This window comes from Symphodus melops (genome assembly GCF_947650265.1).
Source record: "Symphodus melops genome assembly, chromosome: 2".
Taxonomy (NCBI): domain Eukaryota; kingdom Metazoa; phylum Chordata; class Actinopteri; order Labriformes; family Labridae; genus Symphodus; species Symphodus melops.
The window spans coordinates 2,704,536-2,717,550 of record NC_136692.1 but is presented as its reverse complement, the minus strand read 5'-3'; the positions used below and the strand labels follow the sequence as shown (position 1 = coordinate 2,717,550).

At 44.9% G+C, this 13,015-nt stretch overlaps 1 protein-coding gene across 1 annotated transcript; it reads right to left on the bottom strand.

Annotated features, from left to right (window-relative positions):
- Window positions 1-173: 173 nt before the first annotated feature.
- Window positions 174-10,762, bottom strand: ncapg (non-SMC condensin I complex, subunit G). The gene is made up of 21 exons (XM_079337892.1): window positions 10,539-10,762; window positions 9,477-9,710; window positions 9,145-9,373; window positions 8,756-8,901; window positions 8,542-8,626; window positions 7,992-8,184; window positions 7,753-7,902; window positions 6,591-6,731; window positions 6,358-6,481; window positions 6,188-6,277; window positions 5,005-5,193; window positions 4,630-4,740; window positions 3,942-4,061; window positions 3,573-3,800; window positions 3,306-3,487; window positions 2,247-2,412; window positions 1,866-2,033; window positions 1,251-1,374; window positions 937-984; window positions 717-786; window positions 174-439 (listed from the first exon to the last, which is right to left on the bottom strand). Exons 1-21 carry the CDS (start codon window positions 10,644-10,646, stop codon window positions 316-318), a joined length of 3,030 nt encoding a protein of 1,009 aa, XP_079194018.1. The 5' UTR covers window positions 10,647-10,762; the 3' UTR covers window positions 174-315.
- Window positions 10,763-13,015: the final 2,253 nt, after the last annotated feature.

The window sequence follows — 13,015 nt, the reverse complement described above, 5'->3', positions numbered from 1 at the left end:
CGGCTTTCCGTTTTGAGACATTTGGTCTGACCAATGAAATCCAGTTTAACTATTCTGTATGATGAGACTGGATTCCTGGTGTTGACGCCTCTTCATGACTTAAAAGAAAATCAAGATGGCCGATTGTTAGACGGCACTCCTACATGCTAGCAGCTGATGCAACAGAGTACGAGTCAGACAAAGAACATCACATTTATGACAGCAAATATTAACAAGCGAGTGAAAGGTGCGACTGTTAAAAGAGACTTGTCAGTAACACTACATCTCCATGGGGGGGCGCCAAAGTCGTCGCTCACAGGTTGTTCCCGACTTCTGTTAGACGTTTGCCTCCTGGTTGATTAGCGGGTTAAGGTCCAGCTTCGTCTTCTCCAGAGCTGCAGTCTTGGCCCTCCGAGACGGGCGCACCACGGAGACGGACTCTGGAACATTTTCTTCATCGCTGCAGCGGCAACAAAAATCAAACGTGTTTTTTTTTTATACATATATATTAAGGATTGACAATTCACTAGATCGAAATATATGCTTAAAGATTTTTATGGGCTTTATACTAATAAAGAATCATAATGAGTTGAAACAGTTGAAACTGTGATTGTCACAATGCATTTCTTAACAAAAACAACATTTTCACCTTTCAAATTAAATTTGTACGAGCTCTGCGTTCATCCTCTAAAGATGCATTTCTGTATTTTCATCTGTAAACACATAAACACACTCACCTCTCCTCTGACGACTCTGCCCTTCTGCTCGGCTTTCTGCCCGTTCTGGGCGTGCACACTTTCCTCTGACCTGTGCACACAAACACTCAGGTTACCTCAGCGTTTGCTGAATCGACTCCTTCACTCAGGTGGAAGCAAATAAAAACACAGAAGCAGCATCAACAACAACAACAACAACAACTGCAGTTTCAGGCGAGGGTCCAGTCAGAACCTGCGTTACCTTTTTTGGCTCTCTTGGCAGATTTGGATGGATCGTCTGTTGCAGCCTCTGCAAAGAGAAGCCTTGTGTTATTACAGTTCCTCTCTGCTGCTGCCTGTCTTCTTAACTTGACAAGGCCAAAAGGATGTTGAGGTGTTTAATCTACTTAGCCACATTCTAGTAATAATGTCTAATCCTCAGAGAGGGAGCGTCGTCACAAACGTGCATGGATTAAGTCTACTCTGAAGACATCTTGTTACGGATGTTAAGCTGGATGTCAGGCAGGCTTTCGACAGACTGTCACTGTGTGTGTGTGTGTGTGTGTGTGTGTGTACCGTCTGCCTTGACGTCCAGCGGCTGTAACGCGCTGGCGTTCAGGAGCTCCGCCTGCTCTCTTGAGTCCACGAGCTGAGACACCATCTTCTCCAGAGCACGGAGACAGACGCGGTCCTTCACCACCTGGAGAAAAGGAGCAGGAACATTTAGAGATCCAGTATGAGGTTCTGTTGGTCCCTCACTGTGCTCCACTGTCAACATGGTCATGACATTTCATGAGCAAATTATTTATGAGAAACCCTTCAGCGATGCCCCCTGACTGAGGCAGTGCTGGGCCTCATCGTTTTTACACTGGAATCTCAGGCTTTTTTTTCTTCTCTTGTCAACAGCACATTTGATTTGTGGTCTTTGTTTTGTGTCCAATCAGACAATTAAAAGTAAAGATTCTCAATAAGGGACAAATAAGACTTTCATAAGACTCATCAAAGACATTACAGGTACCGCTTTGTCCACAGGGGGCGCCAAAATCAACACAAACCAAAAAGTGTCTCACGGGAACTTGAACAGAATCATCAGCTCAACACACACTCCTGAGCCTGAGCTGCGTGTTGCGGTGAATGCTGGCAGGCTCACACAGTAACCTGAAGGCCGTCGCTGTGGACCCGCACGCGTACCTGTACGAGCTGCTGCAGCAGCGTCTGCAGGTCCCTCCTGACCGTCTCGTCCCGGCTGAGCTCCAGGTGGCTCAGAGTCTTGGCATAGAGACGCACCTCGGGGGCCGTGGGGTCTCTCAGCATCTCCCCACAGATGCGTACAGCCAAGTAGTCATGGACACACACCTCCTGCAGACACGGGCCACAAACAGATTAGCTTCATTAAACCTCGAGGAAAAAAACCCCCACAAATATATATTCTGAAACATGAGAGAGAAAATAAACAGGGGAAAGAAAGCAATATGAGGAAAAGCTTGAGGGGCCGATGAAAACACAAACACTAATGAGGAATCTCAAATGAAGAGCAGCCAGATTGATCAGCGAGGATTTGACGTTCCTCACCTCTGTGTTGGTGGACGGTTTAATGAGCGCGGTGGGACGGGTCAGCTCCACCAGGAGCTCCACCACGTTGTTAATTTCCACCTCAGCCAGCGGAGAGGTGACTGGGGCATTCATCAGAGTCCGAACCGTCGGCAGGAAACTCTCCTCCAGGACCTCCTGGTGGGCCCTGAAGCAAAGATTAAATCCGTGTTAGGTTTGCAGTGGAGACTTAATAACTTCACTGAGGCCAGTTACGGGTGAGCACAACTCGCCGACTCGACGATCCAATGAAGCTCTCCTCGCTCGTCCTCACTACTATCGCTCATCAGTGAACGCAGACGTAACGCACACACACCTCACTAACCGGGGCTGAAGCCAGCGAGCCTCCACAGGAGCAGCTCTGTTAATAAAGCCGTACAGTTTGTGGGCTGCGTATCGACCAGAGCGACGTGTAACCACGCTGAGAACAGGCGAGTGGACGTTAGCCTGCAGCGAGGACCGACGGCTGCTGCAGGTCGCCACACTCTGACATGTGATTTAAAGAGTGCAGAGTTCATGAGAGTTCATTTCTTGGTCTAATACATATATATGGACTTGAGGGGGAGCTGGTGCTATCAGGTTATTATATTGTTTTTATTTAAAGACGAGTGAAGGAACAAGGTAAGAGCAATAGTATGTAGGAGACAGGAGAGATGTTGAGGGTGCGGCAGCTCCCTGTGTGTGTGTTGTTTAAGCTAACACTTGTTTGTTATGTTTCTTCCCCTTCCTCTCTTTCTTTCTACATATATTATCATTTTGATTATTTCGTGTCATCGGGTGATGCAGTGGCGCCCCTGTAAGAACCTGCTACCTGGTGCTGTTAGATTTAGGGGTTTTTATTTCTCAGCTGCTGGATGCTCAGTATCAGCATCATCGATGTATCACATTTACCTGCAGACGCTGTGATCCCGCTCAGAGTCTCTCTACATTGAGTCTGTTTAACCGATTAGGAAGTTGGTCGTCAGGGGCAACCAGTCAAAAAAACAAAAAACAACCAGGACATGAAGCTTATTGTTTTGTATTTGTGTGTGTGAGCGTCACCTGCTCTCGCGGGCGTAGAGCTGGAAGAAGACGCCGAGGCAGTGTCGTAGCCGCGTGTCGTCCTCGGTGACGGGATTGTACCACAGCAGCACCAGACGGGAGAGCATCTTAGCACTGGACATACGGCCGGTGTAAATCAGTTTGGCCAGACCTTCTGCTGCCTCTGTCCGCAGGTCGGATATCTGAAACCCGAGTGGATCATATTAAGCGTCTTCACATTTTTTAAAAATGACATGCGCGCGGTCGTTCTTGAAGTTTCAGCCTCACCTCGCTGTCCAGGAACTCTGAGAGCATCACGATGACACTCTGTGACGTGTCCTCGGGGGTGTCGCCCTTCTCCTCGGCGCCCTCGTCCTGTCTGTCCGGGGACTGAGAGGGCGGGGCGGTCTGAGTGGCGGCCGAGTCAGAGAGCAGCTGAAAGCCGAACAGCAGCAGCAGGTCGACGATCGCACGCAGAGCGCTGATTCGGATCTTTATCTCGTCCAGCTGTGCGATCTAAAAACACACAGATAGAAACATCCACACATCAGTCCAAAACACTTTCAAACACTCTTTAATTAGAAAGGAAATGTCTGCAGCAGAAATCTTAAACAGATTTGTATTTCAGGTCCTTGGAGTGCACATGCATGACGTTACCTGCAGCAGCAGGACCATGTGAGTCTTGGCCAGCTCCCGGCTGTGCAGGGTGCAGGTTCCCAAACACACCACGGCTGTGTTACGGACAGCTGGGTGAGCGTTTGCTATGCAGGGCAGGACCTGACAGAGCGGGAGACAAAGGGTTAAAACCTTGGATTCACTTCAATCACGGCTGCGTGAGGTGAAAGAAGTCCTCGTGATTAAATCCAGGAGTCTTCATCGCCTCCTCTTAGGAGCTGTGTGGTACTGAAAAGGCAGAGGGGAGGATATACAGGTCCTCTGACAGGCCAAGGAGTTATATTTCATATCAAACATTTTCTGTTTCAGCTCTGGAATAATGAAGATATATTAATATAACATCTGTTTTCAGTCATTTTTAAAAACACTTCTCTTCTTTGGCGTTTACTTCTAGTTGAGTCCACTAGAACTTTTACTCCTGTTTAGCATTTTAACTTATTTTTAAATTTGCTTAAAATTAATTTAAAATTAAATTTAAAATTAATTTAAAATTAAATTTAAAATAAAAATTAATTCAAAATGTATTTGCTTTTGCATTTCTTTAGGATGTAATGGATTTGACTGAACCTGCTGAACAGTACCTTGGTTATAAATGTGCTTTATAAATAAAGTTGGCTTGACTGAGACTAACTCAGTAGCTTCATCCGCTGTGAAAGGACTCGGTCTTTACCAGAGACGACATGAGGGCACTGATGGTCGGTCCGATCCTCGTCTTGATGTTCATCTGCTTCAGCAGCTCGGCACACATGGTGAGACACCTCAGCAGAGTCTCCGGGTCGTTCTGAAGGACGGGAGGACAAACTTGTGTTGTGATCTTTGAACTGTTAAAAAGGCCACATGCTGAATGAAGTCTTATGGGAAGAAATAAATCCAATGAAGAGGTGCAAAGACACTGCAGTCCCTCAAGTGTCCGCTTTAGAAACATCGAAATGTCAGAAATCAAATGTTCAAAAAATAAATAATCTGGTCTGAATATTTGCTTTGATCGTTGCTGCACAGTGTTTTTAAACAGCCCTATGAAGACGACAGGACGGCGATCCTTTACCTTCTCCACGCGGGTCTCCTTGTCGACCAGCTGGCTGCTGGCTGCGATCTCCTGGATGACGTCGTTCCTGCGGTTCTCGAGCTCTGTGATGGTGTTCTTCAGCTCCGCAGCACGGCTGAAGTCCTGCGCGGTGATGCAGTCCTCCAGGGTTTGTTTGGCCTCCATGATACTCACCTTCACCTGTGCAAGCTGGAGAGAAGGGGGGGGGGGGCATTTAGATAAAGCACACTCCAGAGGATCGTTGACGGTTGAGATGGGAAAAGGCACCTCTGTTGTCAGTGAGAACAACAACAGATGAGGGTTCGAGACGCTTTAGAACCATTGAGCGTTCACGTTACTCGCTGAAAACGAGAGCGAGCGAGCGAGCGAGCAGGTGCACAGATGGTACAGACGTTAAACACCGGACTCCCTTGGCAGCTGTTTGGATATTAAAGGCATGGAGTGCTTGTTGGAAGATGACGGCTGCAGACAGGTCATGTGAGTGTACCTGTGGACGGAGTCGAGCCGCGTCCTCTGTGCACACGCGTGTTTATAGAAAGATGCACGCACATTACATCACAGGCTCCTTCCACCCCACTGCTTTAAAACTCCTAAAACAAAGCATCTGGCAGCTGGAGGCGCAGAGAGACGGGCGAGCAGAAAGACAGACAAGAGGGAGAAAACAAAACTCAGGACAGAGAGCGCCCCCCATCCCCCCCCCCTCTCTTTTAGACTCTGTTGACTGAGGATGAAGTTGTTCTGATTATGTGTAATGCATGGCGAGGTTCTGGAAACAACATTTGTAGTTACGATTTTTTTTTAAAATGTTACAATCTCTGTGACTTTAATGATGAAGAGTGAGGAAAAGTAGAGAAGCTTTAAAACAAAACAAACAGAGCTTAGGTTGTAAAAAGAGAGAGAGAGAGAGAGAGAGAGAGAGAGAGAGAGAGAGAGAGAGAGAGAGAGAGAGAGAGAGAGAGAGAGAGAGAAGCGTCTAATTTGCACAATGCCAACGTTTGGGCTTTGCTTGTAATATTTGGTCATATCAGCAGCCTTTTTTTGCCTTGGTATCAAACAGATATCGATCTTGTTTGCTCTGAACTCATTTCCTAACTAGTCGTGTAAGCAGCCTCACACAGAGCTTCACATAGAGAAGAAGCGACGGGCTGTGGGTGCTTTTCTGTTGGCGGTGTTTGAGACTGACCTGGACCTGCTGCCGACGGCTCTCCTTCTCATCCACGGGCACACTGGCCTCCATGATGGGCTCCCTGACGTCTGAGATGATCTCTGCCACCTGCTCCACAAACGGGTTAGCGTCAGTCTCGGCCTGCCTCCCCGCCTACCGCCCAGGTGTAGGGGTGAAGAGTAACTTACGGTCTGTATGCGTCTGACGTCGTCCAGAATGAGGGCGAGAAGTTTCTCCGTGAGAAGAGAGACCAGCGAGGAGGGAGTCTGAGGGAGAGCCAACATCTCCTGCAGAACGGCCAACACCCTCTTTCTATACCAACAAAAAACAAGACGACGAGGCGGAATTAAAACTCTCCGAATCTTGAATCTCAGAAAGTATCTAAAATGTCCTTCCTCACACGTTCTCATCTGATTCGTACCTGCCGCCCTCCTCGTTGGTGTCCAGACAGCCGATCAGATGGATGAGCTGCTGTGAGATGAACTCCTTGGTCATGACGAGCTCCAGCTGGTTAAAGTCAGCCCTCTGTTCCTCGGACAGCAGAGGCACCGACTTCACATATCTAAGACGGGAAAGAGTCAGACAGTGACAACAGCTCTGAGAGTGCGGCCGCACGGCGCGAGCGAAGGCTGTCGTCGGGTACGGGAATCACAGTGATAGCATTAAGAGCACATCTCAAAGCAATATCAAACGCAGAGCTGCAAATCTGACTGTGATTAAGCCTGCTAACCAAAGCTACAGCAACATTAGCCCTCAGCTAGCCACAGACAGATCTATACATCTGTGCAATTTATCAAATTAATGAGAAGCTGGATTATTTCATGAGCAGATTGCAGCATCAGGCACGCGGCCCTGCTCAAGCAGATTGCAGCATCAGTCACTCGAACGTCAATGGATAGAAAAGTTCCCTTTGAGTCCTCCCGTGTCGAGAGGAAGAAGGTGCATAAAATGTTTTTTTTTAAATGTTCATATATCTGACTGTCATGCTCTGCAGCTGCGTTTCAATCAGTCGTCATCTTCAGGGTCATTGGTGGATTTTCAAACAATCAATAAACTTCAAAAATCACAGAGAGCCAATCAGGAGTTCTTAGCACACAAGCGTTTTCTTCTGCCTTCTTTTTTTCTTTTTTTTTTTTTTGCTCGACCTTTTTAAAATCAAGGCTCGTGCACTTATTATTTGTATTAATGGGAGTTAATTTGAAGTCAAGCAGAGAAAGGACACACGGTTACATACGGAGAGCGCTCCTCAGAGAAGCCCCGGCCTGCCCTCAGACGCCTGAGTGACAACATGGTCATTGAGTCAAAGCGTCACAGCGTACGTTTCAGGATATGAACATGTGAGGTATCGATACAACGGGTCGGCTCAGGAGCCCGTGTTGAACTTTCTTCATGGAACAAAATAAATATTCAAACTGGATTTGTGAAGCCCGCTGTATTCAAAGATGTAAAAGAACTAGCGATGGAACTGATCTGATATCGTGATTCCCGTATCGGATATCGGACTGACGGCGCCGATCCTCGTCACAGACGAGATGAATTTACGAGTGAAGATGTCATCCAGTGAACCGTGTGACCTCTCTCACCCGTAGAGGTAGTCGGCGTAAGTCGCAGCGTCTGGCAACACTTGCTCCAGCATTTCCTCAGCGTCTTCTCCTTGAGCCTTGATGAACTCACACAGAGCTCTCCAGTAAAGCACAGTCTCACAGGTCAGACAGTCTGCCGGGATCAGCTTCCTGTTGAGAAAAAAACACAGCCATGTCTGACCTCTGACCGTTTTATTCATCACATGTGGGAGGAGCAAGAGAGACGAGCCGGGCCGTACCTGTTGTCGAGCTGCACCCTGTTCTGCAGAAGCTCTTCGGCTGGTGTCACTTTGAAAATGGCTTTCAGCGTGTCCAGGGCCGTCTGCGAGCAGTTCTCAACGTCGAGCCTGTGGAGCAGCTCGATGACGTTACCGTCGACCCTCTGCAGCCAGGAAGGCAGCAGGCGGGAACACACCACGTCCCTCACGGCTTCTACGACGCACACGGCCAGCACGGAGGGATTCAAAGGGAGCAGAGAGAGTGAGTGGAAATGATCAGATTGATCACTGCATGAGCCAAAAAAAAAAAAAAAAAAAAAGAAACATTTGCAGACACCAATTTAACACCACAGAAACATGACAGGAGTAAGAATACTTTTCTTTATCTGATTTTGAAAAAAATCCTAAAAGACACACACACACACACACTTAAATATAAACTGTTTACAAGAGAAGACCTGCAGTGTTTTAAAAAATATGTGGCATCAAAAAGAATCAAGCTATCGAACATTTTGATAACTTCAGCATACACACACACACACACACACGTAGGGAACGAGATGGATCTCACCTGAAGTGTCCCGGAGACCCTGCTGCAGCAGACTCACTCTCTGTGCGATGGTCAAAGCTTTAATGTGAACTTTGTCCGCCAAAACCTGAAATAGAAAAAAAGGTTTAAGTCCCAAAGAGCTCTGTTCATAGAAAGCACTTTATTCAAATTAATCTACATGTCGATTAGCCGCCACGTCTGTTTCTATAATCAGATTATTAGAGATCGGATGTACCTGGTAGGCCAGCTTGCGGACGTTCTCTTTGATGTCGCGGGTGCGTTTGAGGACTTTGGGGAGGGTGCGAGGAGACATCGCGATGCAGGACAGAACGGCACGTCTCACCTCAGCGTTTGAATCGTTTTCCAGAATCAACATGTACGCTGAAAAAAAAAAGCAGCATGGTAAAGTTAGAGGAGGAATTTTAAAGACAAAAATGTAAACAGGAACACGTCAAAGTGACGTTGAAGGCTACTTTAAATGTAAGGCCGGTTTGTTTATACAGCTAATAGCTAATTCAGAGATGCAATTTACCAAAGTGTTGGACATTTATTTCCACACACACACACACAAAAAAAGTTGTTGACATTTGGTTGTGCTGGTGACAGTTCTACAGGCACACCAACCATTGATGGTGGGACAGTCGGGATCCTTGGGCTGTTGGAGGCGGGTCATGGCCAGAGCAGCCTGAATCCTCACGTTGGGGAACTTGTCAGTGACGCGGACCAGCATGGCTTGGTGGATGCGATCAAAGAGGTCGTCGTCGATCTGGGCGTTCTCGGCCATGCTGCCCAGCAGCTTGTTGATCAGCTGGCACACGCGGAAACGCACGGCGTGGCTGTTGGCTTTGTGAGACTTGGGAAGAAAGGACGGCGTGAAAAGGAAGGTTCATGTATCACAACATCGAGCTCTTGTCATCCTATAAACACACAAAGGAAAACTTCATTCTTGTTTATACCTCCAACAAGAAGTTGAAGATGAAGCTCAGGAAAGGATGATCATCCTCGATGTCTTCCTCCTCCTCCTCCTCTTCCTCCTCCTCCTCCTCTGCTTTAGGTGGAGACTGGAAACTCGTGGCAAACCGTGCGACAAACTCAATGACGCTTTCGACGGTAGGCTCGCGCTTGTACACGATCATGGCATACTTCATGTAGTGGACAAACTCTTCGTGGAACGGGGTCTTGTCCTCGAGCTGAAAGAGGAACCGAAGGATGCCATCGACAGCAGGAAACAGTCGTTACAGTTTCCAACAGAAGATGTAGAAATTAATCAGAAATAAAATTTCTACGTTCTACGGCAGTTTGAGTCTTCTGTTCATGACTTTACTTTAATGGTATGAAGAACTTGTGTGTGATAACAACACAAGCAAGGACATGTTTTTTTTAATTATTTATAAATAATCTATGGGCTATCGTCAAGAGGAAGATGAGAGACACCACACTCGACAATACAGGCGAGATGAAGACACAACCACCAGCTACAGGCACCCCAGTTAAAGAAAAAAGGCTGTTGAAGGATTTCACTTCATGTGTAATGTATGAACAATATGATTTAATGTGTTGAACTTTTTATATTTGCTGTGTGCATGAAAGTGGTTTGTTCACTCCTCAATTATTTAAATAAACACTGTGTGCTCTCTTTACTGCTGAACATCGCTCCTTGGTGGTGGGAGGGGGGGATGAATGAAGGTTTATCTTCTCTTATATTAATATGAAAGACTTTAAGATAAGATATATTTATTGTCATTGTGCAAGTACAACGAAATACTGTTAGAGCAATCCAATAGATGCCTTAACCAAAATATGCAAAACATTATAACCAAATTTTCAAATAAGAATATGAATATGGATCAATAATGAAATATGCAGTTAAATATACACTAAGTTGAAAGTGACACGTGCTGAATAAATATTTTGCACTTAGTTGTGGGTGTTGATGTCTTGGTTGAGGGTGAACTTTTCCGTATAATTTTAGTTTTTTGCATTTAAAGACATAGATCTGAGCATGAAGCAGAAGTTACCTTGCAGTATCTGCTCTTCAGACTCGCCACCAGCTTCGCCTTGTTGTTGTGGCCTCTCTGCGCGCGCTCAAACACCTCTTTAATTTCCATTTCATTGTCCGCTGTCATCTTTCCTCCGACAGAAAACAACACACACAAATCTTCAGAATCACTCAAGAAAGCCGTGTGAGCTTTATTTACAATGAAAACAGCCGTGTACACTTCTGCTTTATTAGCTAAAGTCCCCACAGCGGCTCGTTAGTGAACGTTAGCTCAGCAGCCCCGCCTCGATACAAACCATGACAAAGCTAAACCACACGGGATTAACTTTACTAAGTCTACTGGAGACACGCTGCTTTCTTCCTTTTTTACACTCGTAACGATTAGACAAAGTATTAATAAAATAATTAAACGTTAAATACGTATTTTTAAATGTACCTTTCCTCCCGTTTTTCTTCTCACAACACTGTGCCGCCGCCTGTTTTCAAATTCAACTGACGTGTGTTCTCGCGAGAAGTGAGACAAACTCGTAATGCTTGCGTCATGAGTGTAAAACAGTACTCTGTGTGTGGGGTTTGTTTTTAGCATTTCAAAGGGGCATATCACAAATTGCTTTAAATGCATCTTCCTTAATTTTTTACAAAAAAACCCCCCCAACATTTGTTGCAGTTAAAGGAAGGAACTGTTGTTTTAGGGGTGTTACTAAACATATTGTGTAACCCTGGATGGATATTTGGATTGTAGATGCACTGGGATTGTTGTTTATTTAATGTCAGGTGAAAAACAACCTGGGGATCCTTATTTTAATGTTAGTTGTAAACACATTTGAGCATTTGTTGGAATAATATATAAACTAATAGAAAGTGAGAAAGGGGTATGGGATGGGTTTTACTTAACGCCTCTTTTATTGTGTTTGTTGTTATCATATTTCAATTTTTGTTTCAAAGAAAAGTCTTTCATTCAAAGCTTCATATTTAGACAACAAAATAACCAAAACAACATCACAATAATAATTTTAAATGAATCCAAATAAAAGGAATAAACATCCAATTAATTCAAAATAAACTAAACATGGAGGTGGAATCTATGTAAATTGGTCTTGTATTATTCTTTTAATTAAGTTCTTCTTCTTTAGTGTGTCAGGAGGCTCAAATACTATCAGCCAATTAAAAATACAATAATTTTTTGTCAGGAAGGCAAATCCCCTTTCAACAGGTAAGAATGTATTGTGTTTTTCTGCCTTTTGACCCTGATTTTCTTTCATTGTTCTAAAATATTGGTTTGTCTTTTTTTGTGTTGTAAAAAAATCGAGGACATTTATAAATGAAAATCTATAAAGGCGCTGACTGCAGAAGTTATGGGACAAAAAAATGAACATCAAACTTTGCGTCACATAAAACAGGTTTTTGTTTGCACCATTTTTATTCATCAATCAAACTCAGTATGGATTCCTTTCTGTATCAAAAGAAATCAGCATTCACTCCACAGCCTCAATCTCTAACCTTCACACATTTCATGATCAATATTTGGATCATATATATGCCACCCTGTCTTGGTATCGTGATGTCAAGGGGTCACAGAAGACAGCTCACGTGTCTCAATGTGGCAAAACGAGGCACCTGCGATTGATGGCAGCAGCAGCCATCTATCTCTGAAAATCAATTTATTCTAGAGGATTCTCTGTCCGGCCTGTGCTTAAGCTCGGCGCGTGTGGGCGTAGGATTATCTGAGAGGTGTATTATCAAATTAAATATGTATGATTGTGGATGTAAGGGCTGAGAGTCTCTCCATTAGTCCTTACACCTGATACATCGTACGGCATAAAGACACTAAAAGGTGGTTTCTTTAGCTCTTCTTAAACTCCTTGTGCACATGCCGTTAGTGAACTTCTAAAATGCTGACCAAAAACAATACATACATCTAATAGGACATGCAAATATCAAACTTTCATTCAATGACCTATGTAAAACATATTTATCCATTTAGACCCTTGAAGTAATTATGACACCATAGCATGATCCCTCTCTGACCCACTGGATTAGAAACAAGGGCGAAGCAGACAAATCCCTGAAGGATTCCCAGATCCTCTAAATCCCTGATTGTGTACACATTTGATTGATTACTATTTGTTTGGACACATTCCCCAGTGAAGGCCCTAAAGCTGGTCCTGTCTTGTCATCTAATCCTTTTGGTTTTGTGTGACGGCCTCAGTATGAACTAGGTCATGTGTTATATCAGAACATATGAGGACAAAACATTTACAGCAATAATCAAAATCTGTGTGAAAATCCTTCCATCAGTCTCCTCCTGCTGAATCCTCAAACCTCGCCGACCTCTCTCTAAGAAAATGGTGGACGAGTCTGACGCTATGATTACTTTTATATCCATGCTGCGTGTTGTCCTACATAGTCATTATATTAATCATCACCCCTCCCACTCACTCGCTCACTCGCTCAGAATTTTCCCCAAATATTTCCTGCCGAGTTCTCACATCAATT